Source organism: Asparagus officinalis, chromosome 5, assembly GCF_001876935.1.
Source record: "Asparagus officinalis chromosome 5, Aspof.V1, whole genome shotgun sequence".
Lineage (NCBI taxonomy): Eukaryota > Viridiplantae > Streptophyta > Magnoliopsida > Asparagales > Asparagaceae > Asparagus > Asparagus officinalis.
In genome coordinates this window covers 388,272-408,113 of record NC_033798.1, presented here as the reverse complement: position 1 = coordinate 408,113, position 19,842 = coordinate 388,272, and the positions used below count along the sequence as shown (strand labels likewise).

At 38.4% G+C, this 19,842-nt stretch overlaps 2 protein-coding genes and 1 long non-coding RNA gene across 3 annotated transcripts; all 3 read right to left on the bottom strand.

Annotated features, from left to right (window-relative positions):
* LOC109839997 lies at nucleotides 110–424 on the bottom strand. Its single transcript, XR_002246776.1, has 2 exons — nucleotides 332–424; nucleotides 110–252 (listed from the first exon to the last, which is right to left on the bottom strand). It is a non-coding gene; the product is annotated as an uncharacterized LOC109839997 (long non-coding RNA).
* Nucleotides 1,858–2,313, bottom strand: LOC109843825. The gene is made up of 2 exons (XM_020412792.1): nucleotides 1,957–2,313; nucleotides 1,858–1,869 (listed from the first exon to the last, which is right to left on the bottom strand). The coding sequence occupies exons 1-2, from the start codon at nucleotides 2,311–2,313 to the stop codon at nucleotides 1,858–1,860; spliced, it is 369 nt and encodes a 122-aa protein (XP_020268381.1).
* On the bottom strand, nucleotides 5,654–9,097 carry LOC109843549. Its single transcript, XM_020412485.1, has 8 exons — nucleotides 8,522–9,097; nucleotides 8,313–8,423; nucleotides 8,125–8,181; nucleotides 7,868–7,948; nucleotides 7,593–7,627; nucleotides 6,755–6,844; nucleotides 6,528–6,681; nucleotides 5,654–5,964 (listed from the first exon to the last, which is right to left on the bottom strand). Exons 1-8 carry the CDS (start codon nucleotides 8,732–8,734, stop codon nucleotides 5,857–5,859), a joined length of 849 nt encoding a protein of 282 aa, XP_020268074.1. The 5' UTR covers nucleotides 8,735–9,097; the 3' UTR covers nucleotides 5,654–5,856.

The window sequence follows — 19,842 nt, the reverse complement described above, 5'->3', positions numbered from 1 at the left end:
ATCAAAAAACAAAAACAAACCTTGTCGAGGATAAGGAAAATTCATTGTTGGCGTGTTAATCGCATGAAGAAAAACACGTGTATCATGTGCTGATCCTTCCCACCCAACAGACAAAAATGTAAAACACATATCAAAGTCACACACAGCCATGACATTGAAAGTGGGGATGTCTTTTCTCCCTCTATAACGCAATTGATCAGCCTCGGGAATACATGCTGCCACATGAGTACCATCAATGCATCCAATACAATCCTATAATTTAAACTTCATCATTATAATAATGGTACGTATCAAAATTTACAAATTAAGTATCAATTACAATAATGTTTACCTTAAAATAAGGCATGTATCTTGTATCATTGGCGATTTGAGGTGGTATGAATTGAAAGTTTCGATCCTTTGGTTGTATAACATCCCGTGCAAGACCCATATAACCTTTATTTCTACCACAAATCGCTTCTAAAACTTGGGTAATGGTTCTACTAATAGTCTCACCAGAACGTTGAAATCGCTCACAAACATCTCTATTAGAGAGACCCAATGCAATAGTATAAACAAATATACCCACTTTTTCAACCACTGTCATGTTCCTACTAGGTGTTAATCCATATTTGGATTGTAACTCTTCACATAGTAGCAAAAATACTCTTGATTCCATTCTAAAGGCATTCACACATCGAATAGGATGTCCATTTAGAATTTCTCTCATCCAATCTTCCCCTCTTTGATGTGAAGTCATGCATGGTTCTTTGTAAATGTATTTGTAGTAATATGTAGCTATAGCACTTGTTGTACATGCAGTTATAAGCCAAAATATTCTCTGCTTTTTCTTCCTCCTTTTCTTCATATCCATAATACACCTAAACAATGATTAGTTTAAAAAAATGAAGATAAGTCTAAACAAGGTAAAATGCAAATTAAACACAACCACAAAGTTTAACAGTCCATACAACCATAAGATTAAGAATTCATGCAACCAAATTAAACACAACTTCAACACTTAATAAAACACAAACAACGGCTGAAATATCTAAAATTACCACACCTAATTAAACAAATAAATAATAGTTCAAACGTTTACTTGTCCTTCATATCATACATAAACTTTAACCAAGCCAACCTAGAAGCATCATCCTCCATAGCAAAGAAAAAATCCCTTCTCATAGCATCCTCAAGCAAATAAACAGTATAACACCACAAAGCACTACCCTTTTCCAAACCATCCATATTGTTAAGAACATTCATCACCATTACAACACAATTCACTGGTGTTTGAGTATTTGTCACGCTACCAGGAGCACTACAATCTGACTCAAGTGCTTGGGCTGCATGACCACAAAATGCAACCATGTTTTCAAGATGATGGTTCATCATTGCTGATCCTGTAGATTGTCTCCTTTTACGCTTCATTGGCACAGAATTCACTGTTTTTGTGGCAGTTTTTTGTGGTTCTTTAGAAGTCCTCCTATCACTAGTTGGTACTTGGGTAACACCTTGGCTTTGGTTAGGTTGTTGATTATCAGCATTAAGCACTTCATTTGAAAACTCATGCCAAAAAGTACCCTCACTTCTTTCTAGGTTTTCCAAGCGAGATGAGTATTGACTATATTCTGAGTAAACATGATCTTGAGAATCCTCATACTCACCAAGTACTCTCTCTTCACTATTGGTTCCCTCTTCTTCAACACCTGCTTGAACCCTCTCAACATTTCCAGATTGTACATCATTCACAACCACACTTGAAGGATTCATGCCGGGAGTAACGCATTCTAACCCGTTAGCTACTACATCTGAGTATAGCTGATCCTATAGCTCTTCAATGGCACGTGGTACCCCTTTGTTACGAAATTTTTTAGCTTAAGGTTTCTTCTACACAATATCATAAACTATTAAATCAAACAAATTATTATTTTTTCTTTAATTTACCAATTATGACTATGTGAGAAAACAACTAACCTTGATTTTTATCTCCCACCACTCATTGGAACAATCAAGCTTTCCAGTTATGCAATCCCAACCTAGGCCAGTTTCAGATTGCTTCAAACCTTTCCAAATTCTCCAATCTCTCTTCATTTGATCATACTTGTTTTTTAAACTTTTATAATTGTTAACTTTCCGATTAGTTCTTGCCTCAAAGTCTTTGGCAATGTCTCTCCATTTGAAGAGTTGATTGCGGCCATTCTTAGCAACGAATGCCAAACATAGCTCCAATAATACAATCATGAAATCATTTGTCCAGTTAAATGTCTTTCCCTCCGCATCATCAGTACCTTTGTTTTTCTGATTGTCCACATTATCATTACTTGATTCCATCTATAATATAGAAAAAACACACATGAATATAAAACACATGAGTGGAGATGAATTCTGTATTAGCGAACAATGACATAAGACAATCAAAGCTAGCATATTAGCATAATACAAATATTATTACTTTACTGTCTAATTATCTGTATCTGCTGGTTAAAATCAATCAAGGAAATGACTTAAAATTAGGATGATGTTCATATTGCCATGCAAGAGAACACTCGTGCAAAACCTACTTGAATAATGTACTTCATTTGCAAATAGTAATGGATGATTCTGTTCTTCTAGTTATACGAATATACGATGCATACCTGTCTAATTTGTTCAGGATTTCCACTAGAATTAAGTACTGGTTCTAGAATTGCGAAAAGTAGAGGCTAGAATGATCTCCTTTTTCTAGATAATGTTATATCATCTAATTCACTAAAGCTGAAACTAATTATGTGAATTCGATGGTGTATGTAAGACAAATAAATTGATTGCATGATTTTCAATGTGCTAGTTGCACTTCTAAGAAATTAGATGATATAAGATTATTCATTGCTTATATAATTGAGCATACGAGGCATGCTAGATGTCTGATATAATGGTACTTTGATAGAATATAGGCTCACATCATACTTAATTTGAAATGAAGTTTCAGGATTTGAAAAAGTTTGATGGTAAACTTGCACAGAGAGCATCCATCATAATGTCCTATCGTCATCCTGAAGTAGTAGACAATGATGAAAACGCATAAATTACGACCACACTACAATATACTGGTTGATGCCTTATGCGTGTACCTGTTTGGACAATTTATCCTCTAATCTACTTTTCGTATCCTAATATATAATCCAAGTCTTATGACAAATTCCAACCATAAATAGGTCTAACACCAGATTTTAAGCATTTTCAGGTCTAACTATGAAGTAAACCTGTAATCTAGAAATTCCTACAAACTGAACATTCATACCGCAGTACTATCACATGGTCCAACTCAAAGAATCATTCTACCATAAAGCAGTCAGATTGCTACAAGTGTACTTGAAAAGGATTTTACCAATCTTTTTGCATTAGAAATTTGTCATATCTATAAACATACAAAATCACTCCCAGAGGTTCGGCATAAAACAAGTTAATATGGGTATGCAACAAAGAAGGAGCAAATTCATAGGAATCATACTTCATTGCAAAAAATGTACATGTCTTGGATCAAAAAATTTGATCCAACAACAATAAATAAATATGTACACAGATGAAATACACCAAACTTCAAAAGAAGATTTAAAAACACTCAGAAGCCATAAACAGACTTGTAGAACCCTAACTTGAAGAAAATTAAAGTACCAACCAAATCCAAATCGCATGCCATCATCGCCACAACAATCAAACATCAAAGGAACAGAACCCTAACCTAATGAACAAAACAAAATTGTTAATTAGTATTTCCTGGGAATTGGCTAATGATAGACATGGCTAGATCTAGAAACAACGATAATACAGAAAATTTAAGTACCAACCAAATCCAAATCGCATGCCATCATCGCCACAACAATCAAACATCAAAGGAACAGAACCCTAACCTAATGAACAAAACAAAATTGAAAAATAGATCGAGAAGGAAACTCACAATCAGTAAATTAGTTGAATTTGAGCAGGGAGCAAGAATCCAAACCCTTCTTCTCCTAGGCGGATCAAAGAGCGAAATAGAGAAGAAGAATCAACGGCAGAAGGGTTTTCACGCTGGAAAAGAAAGAGGTTTTTTTTTTGGGTTCGGTTGGCCTATTTAAAGGGGCAAAAACGGAGAATTATAATTGACAGCTTCTTCCCAATCTCAAACGCTACTTGAGATAGCTTTTCAAAAGCTACTTGCAAAAGCCACAATCTCCAAAATAATCTCCTCTTATTTTTTGTCACCAAACAGCTCTACTAGCTTATTGATCAACTCAATAAGCCACAAGCTCTTAGATAAGCCACTTTTTTTGGTTGCCAAACAGGGCCTTAAATTGCCCGGTTAAAAAAAAAGCTTAACAACAACAAAGTTACTACCTTTGCAAGTAATAATGGGGTCTGCGGGGGGGTAATTAGGGTACTTCCCATCCGAACACTTTTCCCGCCAAAAAACAAAAGCCTCGTGTTTTGCTGTTTCCACCAGCCTTATGCTATTTATTTATTTATTTCCCCCCTCCCCATTTTAGTTTTTTTTATAAGGACAATGCTTCGGTGCTCTCAAATTATTTTTGAAAAATATTAAGTCGGTAAAAAAGGAAAATGAGCTGAAAACTAAAGAGGTCATTCTTGTCTTTTTATATTCCTATTTACGATTTTGGGCTATTTTCATGGGATCGAATTAGGTAAATATGCCATCGGTGCTCCTAATTCGTATACATATATTGAAAGTTTATTCCCCTTTCGTAAACATTTCTTTCTTGAAAGGAAAATGTATATTACAATACTAGTTATCAAACGCGCCATGCACTTGATTAAGTTAATTTTCTTATGGGATAAAAATATGATTTTTTTTTTAAGAAAGAGAGAATAAAATAAATGATCTATAAGAAATTGAAAGATAGACAAGTGGGATTCCGAAGACGGCCAGGCTAGCGGATCAAGATGAGACAATATAAAAAAAAAATATTATTATTAGTTATTAAATAGTAGAGTTCTTAGAATTTGCCAAATAACAGAAGCATGCAATTAGATTTATACTTCATTAGTATAATATTGATTGACTGATTGTTTGACATTTCTTGTAACTTGATAATCCTTGAATTTATTGTTCTACCAAAAATATAACTTTAGCAAATAAAGATACCAAGAGAGGAAATTAGCTCACTGCAAATGTGTTTTGATCATCTCATTCTCTGTGGTTGCTTTTGACTCAGCAGTGATTATACAATGGAAAGAATACAATTAACCTGCAAATGCCTTTTTTCCCCTGAATGTAACCATAGCATCTCCATGAAATCTTTTCTGAACAATTTTTCACTTCAGCCCCATTCCAATTTTTTATTATTGAAATCGACCCTTTTTTTTTATTACCAAAACCGACCCGATTTCATGATTAGCAGCTTAATCACCTTCCTAATTAGTCGGGGTTACCAACCCCGACTATTTAGGACATTAATTTTTAGGATTTAAGGCTTCTAATTAAGGTTTAACACCCTCCTAAATAGTCAGGTTGCTAACCCCGACTAATTAGGAAGGTGATTAAGCTACTAATCAAGAAATCGGGTCGGTTTTGGTAAATAAAAAAAAGGATCGATTTTAATAATAAAAAAATTAAATGGGGCTGAAGTGAAAAATTGTTCAATCTTTTCTACATTAATTTCAAAAATTAAACAGGGAGAAAACTCTTGCTCAGTTGAAAAAAGTGCTCGAGACTCCTCCTTGAGGAGGATTTATCTACCGTTACCATCTGCTTGAATTTTACATTCCCGCAACAAATCAGGAGCAAACAACAGTTTTTTTTTTTTTTTTTTGAGGTTCCTCTTGGTAAAATAAAGGCCAAAATAATATAAACGAGATAACAGGATTTCCATTGCTCGCTGTTAACGGCCATCTGGATTATTCCTCACTCTCTGGAAATATCAACCTCAGGTCCTCATTATCTCTGTAAACTTGAACTAAAGCTGCAGCTTTATATGCAAAGAAACCAAGCATTGCAGGAACAATCTGCCAAACGAAACATATATTCAAGATACATACTTTTGAGCATAATTATATTAAATATGATAAACGAGATGGGGGAAAAAGGCAAATATTGTTTCTGCTCATGCAATGCTTTGGGACTAGCAATATACTTGTATTCGCGCAATGCTTCTGAACTAGCAATATATCAGTCTCTTTATAAAACTCTTGACATCTTCGTGCACTTCCCTACCCATATGTACTTATTTGTTAAAAGTTTAAAGAAATCATTGTCAGAAGATATATCATGTTAAGGACACAATATTTTACAGACTCCGGTTGCCACATGTATGATGAAAATCATTTTAGTTGTTCTATGTTCATTTCGATGTTTTTAGGATAGCTAATTTGTTCATTGTTTCATGAAGGGTAGCTAAATGGTCACTATTAAAATGAATAAGAGAAGGTTGGTTGAGAGAAATGTCTTCGTCAAGAAGGTATAATCAATTAAATCATAAAATATAACAGTTGAAGAAAAAAAACACAAAGCCATTTAAAAAAAAGATGACAATATTACGAGCAAAACTTTTTAAAATCCACTCAATCACCTGAAATTCAAAGTTGTTGAGGATATGTTGCGATAAAATACAAATGCCATATAATGCCGCAGGTATCACTAGCCTTGGTGATGATAATGCCATTGTGCTACCCCGAAATATTTTCTCCAGTGTATTCTCCAGGTCCTCGCTTCTTATCCCAATTCTATGTGAATTGGAACATAATCACACAAAAGTAAAATGAATAGAAGATGAAAAAGAGTCAGATGATGACTTACTTCTTCACTTTCTTTTGTAAAAAAATCTTAGGTATTGCTTCCCTGGAGAGATTGTCCGCGTGATAATACAGAAGCTGAAGGTACAAACAACTGTTCTACAAGGAAATAACAGCTGTCAGGTAAGTTTTAAAGCAACTTATCTACTAATAGCCACTGGAGTAGCAGGAACAGAGCCACAAAATATCGCGTCATGTAGTAGTTCTTTACAGAACAAACCAAGAGAAGTACTACCGAAGCCAAGAACAAGAAATCTCCTAGACAGAAAGAAAATTATAAACTGCAAGTTTATCTTTTGCACTGACTACAGCTTATACTTCTTTAAAAAAAACCTGACAATAAGCATGAGCTGAATGTACTGCAATCTTGTGTCTAGTTATCTTTGTTAAGGAAAGAATTATCATGTTATTCATTGATCATTGAAGCAGGTAATGGCCCTTTATATGTACAAATTGCGTAGGATGTCTATAGAAAGTCCTACGAAAGGAAGACTCTAATAAGAAAGGGAAAACAATAATATAGGAAAGTCCTACAAAAGGAAACATAATATTAACAAACCTTAATATATTTGCCTTTTGTTCTATAGAATTATGGCTTAAGGTTCTCCATTATCTCCAAAAAGAATAAAAGGAGAGGAGAGGGGGGGGGGGGCATACTGCAACAAGACATAGATGCTTCCAGAGTATCTAGGTCGGGTAATAACAGTGTTCATAATTATTGCATACTTAATTGCTACTGATGGTAATGTATAAATCGGATACTTAATAGCTATGTCATGATCATTCATGCTATTTTGTATTGGCGTCACAGAATCAGAGAAAACAATAATGCCCTGACTCACCTGAACAAAACTCCAGCAGCATAACTGACAGCAGCCTGTTAGATTTACAAATCAAGTAATCAGAAAACTAGATAATCACAAGCTGAAAGAAAACCATATATCTCCATGACATTTACTTCATCAGAAATATAGTACTTGGCCTAAAAATTATAAATTACATTCTTAAATTAATGTTTTATATTTAGATTACCTTCTCCGTCATTTGACGATAACGAAATGTGTTGATGATAGTTATCAATTTAATATTACTTAATGTAGCAAGTCAAATGGACAACCTCCATGCTAAACACTATTAAACAGTATGCACAGCAACCAGTTCCAATGCCAATTGTCAAAAACAGCAACTCCCTCTTAATCTGAAAGGGTAAAATGAAAACCGTCAGATCACCAAATAACAGTTATTTTTCACAAAATATCATTTGAGGCTTTATGCATACTGGATTAACCACCAAAATACATACAAACGAATCTGAAGCCTGCCTTAAAAAGTTATAATCTGAATCCAACAAGAATAGGAAAGAAAAGAACATACAGCATCATATCTGAGAAAGTTTAGCTTCTTCCTTTTCTCGCTGTCATTCTGCCAATCCTGCAATCAAACATGGTATCAAATACCCCAAATGTCGAAAATTCTGAGAAAAGGTATCTCTCCAAAATTTTAGCAACAGATGTTGATCTCATGTTGATACTCTTTGGAAATGTAACCAGTTAAAGACAGACCTTAGCGGTCAATTTCTTATTGACTGGAGCAATAACACTGTCACCAGAAACCCACTCATTAGTTTTTGTAAGCTTTAAAAATCCACCATCAGTGCTTTCTTTGTCTGCCATCTACACAAACAAGAAGCATAGTGATTATTCATAACATACTTTATGTTAGTTTGGAGAAATTATGGGCACTAATCTGATCAAAATTTATGAACAATTACCTCGTCCAGCTGTTGAAGGTTTTCATGCAAAGTGTTCGTCTCCATATCAGCAAATTTTGACATATCCCTAATCCATAGCATGTCGGAAACCTTTGATATGAAATCACCATTTGTTCGTCTCTCCTCTAAAAATGTTTTTCTTATCTCATTGTCCATGACGTCACTTCCTTTGGGGAACAAAAGTTTTCGATTAACCATCCAATAAGGATACATATAAGAGGGAGTTATAATGTTCTATAGCTTGTTAACAATTCAATGGAGACTTTATAATGTTCTATAGCTTGCTAACAATTATTCAAATTACTAAAACTGTCAACTTGTGTCAACAGCTTTTGGTAACTGGATCGCAAAAACTAAGTTACACTTTCCTCACAGAATAGTGGCAGTCTCTTGTTGATTTCTTCTATTAGATAGTAAATAACATCACACATCAGGATTGAGTGCACATTACAACACCTTGATTAAAGAAGCCATGCAGCTTTTGTTCCCCTTCTAATTTTTCCTCTTATTTCCTTATATTGTGCTTCTCCTTTCTTCCCCTATTCCTCTTCATACACACACACACACATATATGTATATGTATATTTATATGTATACACACACACACACACACACACACATATATATATATATATATAGAGAGAGAGAGAGAGAGAAAAATGGGTATACTTGGTACCAAGGATCCTTGAGCCTAATTTTCAGACCCGGCCCAATTCGCTTAAGTGATCGAATCGTCAGGACCCCAACTGCCTAGCTATAAAAGGGTGATTAGGGCACAGCTTGTAAACTATTCAGAACATAGTGTTTGAAGCACAGAGAAGAGAAAAGATGATATCTTTGAGGGAGGCTCCGGTAACAGGTTAGGAGTTTGCTTTTTTCTTTTTCTTTTTGTTGTGTTTTCTCATGGAGATTAATCCACTATTTATAAGCTGAAATCTCATCATCTCCACCTCCCTCAAACTGCCTCTGAGAGATTCTCTCAACAAACCCCATATCCCATGTTTCTCTCCATTTGAGAAGCGTTGATTTGGTCACACAAGACCAAGTCAGATTAACATCTCCCACTTGACCAAATCAACCAAGTGACATGCCTCCCACTATCCGTGAGATCGGATGTTTCTACTTACCATTACTCCCACTATCCGTAGAAAGTAACTCTTATTTCATTATTCATGAAATTTTACTTGAACTTATTTATTACTAAGTCCCATCAAACTTACATGTTTAATAAAAGATTTTGATGATATTCCTTTTGTCAAAGAATCAGCAATCATATCTGTAGTAGGGATATAAGTCACTTTGACTTCTTCTTTTTCTACAATATATCGAATATAGTGATACTGGATCTCAATATGTTTTCCTTTGGAGCTATTCGTACCACTATTGATTAAGCTAATTGTTGATTATCACAATAAATATCAATAGGTCCTTCCAACAAATTGAGATCAAGATCAATCAAAAACCGTCTTATCCAGACAGCATGTGTAGTTGTCATACTACAAGCTATGTATTCAGCTTCTTGCGTATATCTAGCAACACACCATTGTTTCTTGCTACTCCAAGAAACAGCTCCTCCTCCAAAAATGAATAAGTGTCCCGAAGTGGACTTTCCATCATCTTTATCACCTCCGAAATCAGCATCAGAATAACCGAGGAGTTCAAGCGATTCAGCTTGATAAACTAACCTATGAGTCAATGTACCTCTGATATACTTCATAATCCTTTTAACAGCTTCCCAATGTGCTGGTCCTGGATTACTTTGATATCGACTGACTAGACTCACAACATAAGCTATATCAGGTCTGGTGCACAACATTGCATACATCAAGCTTCCAATTGCTTGAGCATAAGGAACATCTAATGACTTCTGCCCCTCTCCAGGGCTTTGTTCTTTACATAATCTCTTTTCCATAACTAACGGAGTTGGTGCCGGATTGGAATTTTTCATTCCAAACCTTTTAAGAACTGATCTTAAATATTTTTCTTGGTTTAAACTTAGCATTCTAGACTTTCTATCTCGAATTATTTGAATTCCAAGAATATATGATGCATCTCTCATGTCTTTCATCTCAAACTTTTCGCTGAGATTTGCCTTGGTTTTATTTAACATTTCTATGTTATTTCCAGCGAGTAATATATCATCCACATATAAGGATAATATAGTAAACTTGCTCTCACTTTTCAAGACATATACACAATTATCTAATTTATTTTGAATAAAACCAAGTTTAGTAACTGCATCATGAAATTTGAGATACCATTGTCTAGAAGACTGTTTTAAACCATATAGAGATTTCATTAATTTGTAAACGTTATGTTCCTGTTTTTTCACCTGAAAACCTTCAAGTTGTTGCATATATATTGCTTCCTTCAACTCTCCGTTAAGGAATACAGTTTTAACATCCATTTGGAATAACTCCAAATTAAAATATGCAACAATAGCCAAAATAATTCTAATGGATGCAAATTTAGCTACAGGAGAATACGTCTCCTGAAAATCTATTCCTGTCTTCTGGTTATAACCTTTGGCAACTAACCGTACTTTGAATTTATCAATAGATCCATCAACACGATATTTCTTTTTGAGCACCCATTTGCATCCTATGACTTTTCTATTTTCTGATAGATCACATAACTCCAATACCTTATTCTTTTCTATGGAATAGATTCTAACCATGAAGCTGATTCATGCGATTTCATCGCATCAGAAAAGGTTAAGGGATCTTGTTATTCTATATTTGTATCTACCGAGAAACATGATGACTCACATGAATACAAATAGTAATCATCCATCCATGAAGGTTATGTTCTTGGCCTTTTGTTGCCTACAACCGGTTGATTAGGCACATTATTTTCCATAGGTATTTTATCATTTTTAAGGTTAGGTTCATTCACAATATCAGGGTCATTAGTGGGAACAACACTGTAATAATCATCATCTATTACAGACTTACAGTTAGATGTTCTGTTTCCTCTCGAACTTGTTCCTCTTCCTCTAGATTCTCTAGAAATGTAGCATCTCTGCTTTCAATGATTCCTTTTTTTTATTGTAGAACTTATAACCTTTTGACTTTTCTGAATATCCTATGAATCTACACTTTATTGTTTTAAAATCCAACTTATCTCTAAGTTGACATAAAATGAGAACATGGGCTATAGATCCCCACTTCCTGAGATGACTCAAATTAGGTTTTCTCTCATTCCATAATTCATAAGGTGTAGATACTACTGATTTGATGGGAATTCTATTTAAAATATAATTTGCAGTTAACAATGCTTCCCCCCAAAAGTTTTTAGAGAGACCAGAATGAGACACCATGCATCTAACTACATTAAGTAATGTACCATTTTTTCTTTCAGCAACACCATTCTGTTGTGACGTATACGGCATTGTTGTATGCCTTTTAATTCCATGTTGAATACAATAACTCTCAAATTCTTTAGAGTTATATTCCCCACCTCTATCAGTTCTCAAAATTTTAATTTTCAATCCAAGTTGGTTTTCTATTTCTGTCTTATATCTCTTAAAGCAGTCAAAAGCTTCTAATTTTCTAGATATAAGATAGACGTGTGCAAACTTGGAATAATCATCTATAAAAATAATGAAATATTCTTTATTACTATGAGTTTTGATACTTAGGGGACCACAAATATCCGAGTGTATTAATCCTAAAAGTTCATTGGCTCTCTGTCCGCCAATAAAAGATTTTCTAGCTATTTTACCAGTTAAACAATGTTCACATGGTGACAATTGAACATTAGGTAGTGCAGGAAGCAAGTTCATTCTGATAATTTCTTTCATTTTTGAAATACTAGCATGTCCTAATCTAGAATGTCACAATTCAGACTCAGAAATAAAACAGGACAAGTAGTTCAAATTCGAAATTTCATTATCATAATTATTATAAACTACTGGAAGAATGCATAATTCATGCTCGGGCACATATTTTCCCATAGCATACACTTGAATTATTATAAACTACTGGAAGAATGCATAATTCATGCTCGGGCACATATTTTCCCATAGCATACACTTTATTATTCTTGCCTATAGAAACCCTGTTATTATAGAACCTAACTTCCAGTCCTTTCTTCATCAAGCTAGGAACAGAGATCAGATTACGCCGAATTCCTGCCGCATAGAACACATCTTTGAGGACAAGAATATTGTCCCCAAGATCCAATCTATATGAACCAATACCTTCTACATCGAGATAGGTATTATTTTCCATATAGATTCTCTGTTCTCCTTTCTTAAGCTCGGTGAATTCTATGACTCCTTTCTTGTCCTTTACGATATGCCTAGTTGCACCGGAATCGATTCACCAACCACTGATATCCGTCATCACAGCATTATATTCTGTCACACCGACGAATTCTCTTTTGTTAGTACCCATTGTTCTGGATGCTTATAGCCTCCCTTATTCTCCTGTCTTTCACCTTGTGGGCAATTAGGCTTGAAATGTCCGAACTTTTCACAATTGTAGCAGGCTCCACATGGTACTTTCTTTCTCTTGAATTGTTGTGACTTCGGTCCTCGCGGTTGTGGTTTACTAAAACCAGGGTTTTTATAGCTTCCAGTATTATGTTTCTGGCGGACATAATTCAGCTCCTGCTGTACCATATTCAGTTCTGGTTCCTTCCTACTGACTATTAAGTCATGTTCTATCGCTAGGTGCATAGGAAGATCAATAACAGACTTAATGACATGATTCATTCTTAACGTGGTGACAGCCACAGCAAGTGAAGGGGGGAGACTATTTAAAATGGTTGCCACTTGTATTCTTTTCGAGATTTTGATCCCAACAGTGGATAAGTCCTTAGCCATGACAATCATTTTATTTATATGTTCTACGACATTGTCTCCCTCTTGCATACGACAAGAATTATACTTACGCAAGAGGAGTTGAATGTTAACTTCAGAAGCAGTGTCGTATTTTTCTTTTATTGCATTCCACATGTCCATGGAAGTTTTATAAGTTTCAAAAACTTTGATTAAATTATCTTCCATGAACACGAGCATAAGGCTTTTCACGTTTTTGTCTTTCGACTTCCACTGCTCAAGCCCTTTCTTTTCTTCAGGTGTTGATTTATCAGTAAGGGTTGGAGCAGTGATTTCGATTACATCATCAATGTTGTCATGAATAATAGCATATCCTATTTTTCTATACCACATATCATAATTACTGCTATTAAATTTGTTAATTTTTCCTAGTTCCGATAGAACAAGTTTACTAGCCATTCAGTAGAGAACTAAAACTAAAATTAATTTTAAAATATGCGTAAGGTTGATATTTTAACAATTATACTAAAATAAAGTTAGATAAATAAATTAATTAATTAATTAAAATGAACCTGGTTCTTGTGAGTTGAGGAATGAAGCTCTAATTAAAACGAGGTCGTTACTTAGTGGTGTTGATCGAAGAATCTGTTGTCGAAGTTTCGACGTCGTTTCTGACTGGATTGGAGATTATCAACTTGGAACAGCCGGGCCAGCAAACAATCACAACACTCAAGGCCCAACAAGAAGGCCCAATTAATGTTAATGCAGATATATACAAGGCTTAGTGTTTTCCACCAGTGGACGCGGTGGTTGTTGGTCCCCAAACATCTGAGTGAACGAGCTCTAGCTTCTGCTTCTTGGGGGTCCTGCCACTTGTCTGAAAGCTGACTCTCTTCTGCTTTCCAAGTATACATTCTTCACACATATCCATCTCCCCGAAGAATCTGTTGTCGAAGTTTCGACGTCGTTTCTGACTGGATTGGAGATTATCAACTTGGAACAGCCGGGCCAGCAAACAATCACAACACTCAAGGCCCAACAAGAAGGCCCAATTAATGTTAATGCAGATATATACAAGGCTTTGAACTCATGCAAGTTTGATGGGAGAGAGCCTGGCCGATGGTAAGTGGGTAGTACACTTGAAGGAGAAGTCTATGAATAAGTAGGTTAAAAAAGAACTATGACAAGACTTGCAAGTAGGCTGTGAAAGGTTGTAGGCTAGGACCAGCTTTCTTTCTGTTGTCAAATGGGTTGGAGAGGCTATGATGTAGGACCGAAAAATAAAGGATGTAGCCTTTGAGAAATAAAAAAAAATGACAAGACTTGACTAGTATGCTAGGAACAACGGCTATGAAAACAAGCTACAGTGGAGAACCTGGCCGGCTATGAGTGCTTTCTTTTTCTTCTTCTTCAACAAGGGGCAGAAGTTGAAAACTCGGCTTTAGGCTTCTCTCTACTCTTCTCAAAAAAAAATTCTCGAGCTCGACCGATGGCCTCCTATCTCCTTCAATCGTCGACGTCGCAACTCTGAGCTCTGATACCAGTGTTTGAAGCACAGAGAAGAGAAAAGATGATATCTTTGAGGGGGGCTCCGGTAACAGGTTAGGAGTTTGCTTTTTTCCTTTTCTTTTTGTTGTGTTTTCTCATGGAGATTAATCCACTATTTATAGGCCGAAATCTCATCATCTCCACCCCCTCAAACTGCCTCTGAGAGATTTTCTCTCAACAAACCTCATATCCACGTTTCTCTCCACTTGAGAAGCGTTGATTTGGTCACACAAGACCAAGTCAGACTAACAAATTTTACCTGCGACGGCCGTGGACGTAGCTTCTCTCATCGAGAAGTGAACCACGTAAATTCCGTCTGTTCTGTGATTTGTTTTCCCCCTCTCATCTCTATTTCCAAATCGCAATGGGGGTTAGAAAAACCCTAACAGTACCTACATATATAAATATATCATGTATTTATTAGCGAACTCCCCGGTCATCTCGCCCCGTTACTCTATAAATTATCCAGTTAATGAATCCTCCCGTTATGCAAAAACCCACTTCACTGCCGAGCCAAACCTCAGTAACACCCTCTTTTATCAATCCCTCTCAAAATTGTTGGGAATTTAACGCCTAAACCCCTAATGCAACAGAAACACAGAATAGAGAACAGTACACCAAGTTTTAACGAGGTTCGGCAACTGCCTACGTCCTCGGGAGCCACACAGATAATTTCTTATTAATCAAACAAGAAATTACAATTGAAGAGCAAATCCCTAAACTGGGATTTCTCAGATGAACACTGTAGCAACAGTGTTAATGATTAAAGGGAATAAACCCTTTCAATTTTTCACTTGAGAATAAGTGAATGTCCACAATAAAACCCCAGTTCTCTTTTCTCTCTCTCTCCTTAAATACCCCCTCAACCACCGTTGAAAAAGCTGGGGATTAATTAGAAAATCACTGCTGTGATTTTAGGGCTTTAGAACGCTGCTGCGTTGATTTCTCCCGCCGCCAGAGAGAATGTCGGGGAGGAGAAGTTTCGGCACACAAAACCCTAGGGCATCGAGGGTTTAAATAGGCGGGATTTGGACGGGCGGGCGCCAGCCTGTCGCCAGCGATCCGCTCGGACGCGGAGGTGGGAGGCTTGACGCGGATGTGGGAGGCCAAACGCTGAGGTCAAAGGGGGCGGACGCGATGGTCGAGTGTTCGCCGAGGGTCGCGTCTTCCGAGGGTCGCGTCTTCGTCGTGGCCGAGGGTCGCGTTTGCCACGCTATGGACCTCGAGCTCGCCTGCATCGACTTCGAGCTCGTCGGAGCTTCGCCGGAGCTCCTCGCCGCAATTGAGGTGAGTTTGGTCTACACCCAAACTCCACAATCTCTCCACCTTGGAGACCAAACCGGCCGTCAGGAGGCTTCCGCCATCAAGCTCTCTCCTTGTGTGGCTCCGCCCTCATCATCTAATGGCATGAAGGCAAACTGAAGTTGCGCACAACTCACCAGTTTCTGAACGGTCACCGTCTTGTTAAACAATGTCTGCTGATTCTATCTTCCTGGAATCTTTTCCAGTTTTAACACGTCATCCTTCCAACAGGGATCTGATGGAACGTGGTACCGAAGCGCAATACTGCTTCGTTCTAGAATAAAATTTTCTGAAGTTCTCGCGCAAGTGTAACTCGGCACTCTGACTATCAACTGTGCAAAACATTCTTCTCCTTGTTGAATGCCCAGCTCTGTCAACCAAACCCTGAAGCCATATCATCTCTTTAGCTGGCTTCAGTCATCTGCAAACGTACTCAGCTTCTGTAGTGGATAGGGTTAACGATCTTCTTTACCTGTGCGAGATCATAACAGCTTCGTTCAACGGTGAATACATAGCGGTGTGCTTCTTTTTCGGTGATCACTTCAGCCTCAAAGTTGGGCATCTACTGTATCCTTGGGCAGCTTCCACCTCTTCCCTTACCCAACAGTGCAAACAGGCTCTGTGTGGTGCCTCGTAGATATCTCAGATACCACTGTTGACCTTCCCAATGAGCTTTTCTGATTCCGACATAAACCGGCTGACAACTCCCCACTGCATGGCCGAATGTCTGGTCTCGTCAGACCATTACGTACCATCAGACTTCAGTTATAGGCTGAGGCGTAAGGAACCTGAGCCAGTACTCTCTTTTCTTCTTGCTGCTGAGGGACTGATCCTTCGCCAGACGGAAAAATGCGCTAGCCAAGGTTGCTCACAGGCTTGGCGTCGGGCCCATGTGATCTTTGCAAACACCGGTTGATGTACTCCGTCTGAGACAACCGTAAGACCTTTCTTCTGTCTCCTCGTGATTTGCATTCGAGGATCTTCTTCGCGTGGACCAAAAGTCCTTCATGTCAAACTCTTTTGACAGCTGCTGCTTCAACTCTGCTATCCTCGCAATCTCTCCTGCAACCAACATATCATCAACATATCAGAGTAGGATGATATAGCTGGGACTGATATCTTTGAAGTAGCACAGTTGGTCGGCGTTGTCACTTCTGGAAACCTTCCTGTATGAAGCCGTCAACTTTTGTCCCACTGGTTGGGGCTTGTTTCAGGCATACAACGCTCTTCTTTGATCTGCACACCAGGGGTTCTTCTTCTTTCTTCTGAGCAAAGCTCTGGGCTGGTGCATGATATCTCCCTATTACTAGATCTCATGAAGAAACGTCTCTTCAACGTCTAACTGGCTTCGACCGATGAAGATCTCAATAGCTACAATACTCATCACTGTCCTGAATAGTAGTTTAGCTTCAACCACGGGAGGCGAAATATCGGTGTAGTCATTCCTTCCTTCTGCTGAAACCTTTTGACAACCAATTCGGGCTTTTTATATTCCTGGAACCATCCGCTCTCTTTCAAGCGCCGGTACCGACCCATTTATTTGTGGAGCTGCCTTCCTACCAGTGGGCAATCAGCTACGTTGCCACCGTCTCGTTTGAGATGAGGGACTGTCATTCAGTCTTTCTGGCAAGCTCCACCTTGCTCGCATCTTCACACTGACAAGCTTTCATAGAGCTTTCAGGCTCCCCACCATCTGTCAACACCAGATACGTTCATGGGTATCTCCTGTGGGTACAGGAGGACGAGAAGATTTGTAATATCGGGGAGGTGGTACGCTGGAGTCCGGCGTGCCTGGCGCGATCATGCTTGTCCAACGAGGGCTCTTCTGGGCTGAGGACCCTCCTGCATTGGTTCTTTCGGGGAGGAGGTTACTCGGAACATCATCTGGGCATCTGAATAACTGTGGACGCTCGCCTCTGAGCACGTCAGTCTTAGGCATGTTGTCCTGTACCATCACCTTCTCGCTTGATATCACATCTTCTGCTCCTTAGATCAACCTTCTTTGTTTTGCGTTGTCCAAATGCGGTAGCCGAATTTCCATTTCACCATAGCCGATGGAACAGTGCATTTGCTTTGACTTGGGATCAAGCTTATTCCTGCTTGATCACGTAATTGTGCAGTAAGGCTACAGCAAACGAAACTGTTAAGATGTGAGAGTTTACCTCCTTTCCGCACCATACCTCCTCTGGTATTCTGGCTTCCAATAGAGACCGATGGAGGCCTCGTTGATCAAGTAAGCTGCTGTGTGACTCGGTCTGCTCAGACTCTTCGGTATGGCCTGACTGGTACTCAATGGCTTCTGGTCTCTCTCTGTCAACATGGTTCGGTTCATGCCGTCAGCTAGCACCATTTTGGCTGAGGCGTGCCGGGCACGAGTTCTCTCGCATTTGATCCCAGTGCTCATACAGAAGCTTTTGAAGTCGGTTCTTCCATAATTCAATCACGGTCATTGTCGTCGGCTGAGCGCTTTTTATTCTCAACCACCGTCATCATTCTCAGGGACCAATAGCTTTCCATCTCCTGAAAGCTGCAAATACTTCTGACTTTAATGCTCAGAAAGTAGAGCCGACCACACTTTCCGAGAGTGATCTAATCTGATAATAAGTCCGAAGTAAGTGTTTTCCATCAGTGGAGCGGTGGTTGTTGGCCCGCAGAAACATTCTGAGTGAACGAGCTCTAGCTTCTGCTTCTTGGGGTCCTGCACTTGTCTGAAGCTCGACTTCTCTTCTGGCTTTCCAAGTATACATTGTCTTCAGCACATTATCCATCTCCACTGACTTAGTCCTGGAAGTTTTCCTTTGTGTGCTATGATTTTCATCCTTTTTCACCCTTCCGATATGACCGGGAGTCTCATGGTGGCCAGGTCTTTGGAAGATCTGCGGATTGCTGCTGCAACTGAGATCGAACCAACGTGCACTGCTGTCGTATTATATAGGGTATCAGTTCTTTTCTGGCGCTCGGCAATTGGTCATTGGCGCCCTTTTGAAGATCTTCCAATATTCTCCTGGAAGGTTGTGGTGTATCTTCGCACCAACTGGCCTACGGAATATTAAATTGCTTTCTCATGGTCGGGCTATTGTCTGACCATCCTTCAGCCGGAAGACGGCCGTTCAATTTAATTTCACGCTCGCTTTGCCGCAGCAATAGCACATGGTTTGAAGTCATTTGCACGCAAGATATACGTATCCAAGATTTCGGGGGGTATACTTCTCGATAGATTCCCTTTCTTGAGAAGTAGCGTGGAAACGACGCTCCTGAATCTAAACCCCAGATTCCTCCTTTGCTCTCGTAAAGAGATGATCAATGGTGCGTCTCCGTCCCTGAAGATGGAGGTGACATTCACCTCTGGCTTCGCTCCCTTCTCTCTCTGTGCACCTCGTCAGTGGATTACTTGTAATCCCTGGTCTCTTTGCCAGCAATTCCAACCACTCGAAGCCTATCGAGCGTTGCTTGGATTCGCGTTTGATTTGGACCTCCTGTCTTTTGATCTACCGCTCTGTAGTTGATTTCGCTCGTCCGTTTTCCTCTGGTTGAATTTCTAACCTCTTGACTCTGGTAGGCAATACTGAAGAGGTTGTAGTTCACACAGTCTCGTCCTCGCCGTCGGATCTCGCTCACTGAGAAACCAAATTCACGACCGTCCGCCTGAACTTTCACTTTTCTTATCCCCGACGAGCTACTCACAGGT

Bases quoted from the DNA above. Each gene is read 5' to 3' on its own strand.
- LOC109843825 (XM_020412792.1), bottom strand. From the start codon at position 2,313: ATGGAATCAAGTAATGATAATGTGGACAATCAGAAAAACAAAGGTACT.
- LOC109843549 (XM_020412485.1), bottom strand. From the start codon at position 8,734: ATGTATCCTTATTGGATGGTTAATCGAAAACTTTTGTTCCCCAAAGGA. The intron at 8,424-8,521 runs GTAATTGTTCAT...TTGTTTGTGTAG, and splicing joins ACCTTCAACAGCTGGACGAG to ATGGCAGACAAAGAAAGCAC. The intron at 7,949-8,124 runs GTATGTTCTTTT...TTACCCTTTCAG, and splicing joins ACTTTCTCAGATATGATGCT to ATTAAGAGGGAGTTGCTGTT.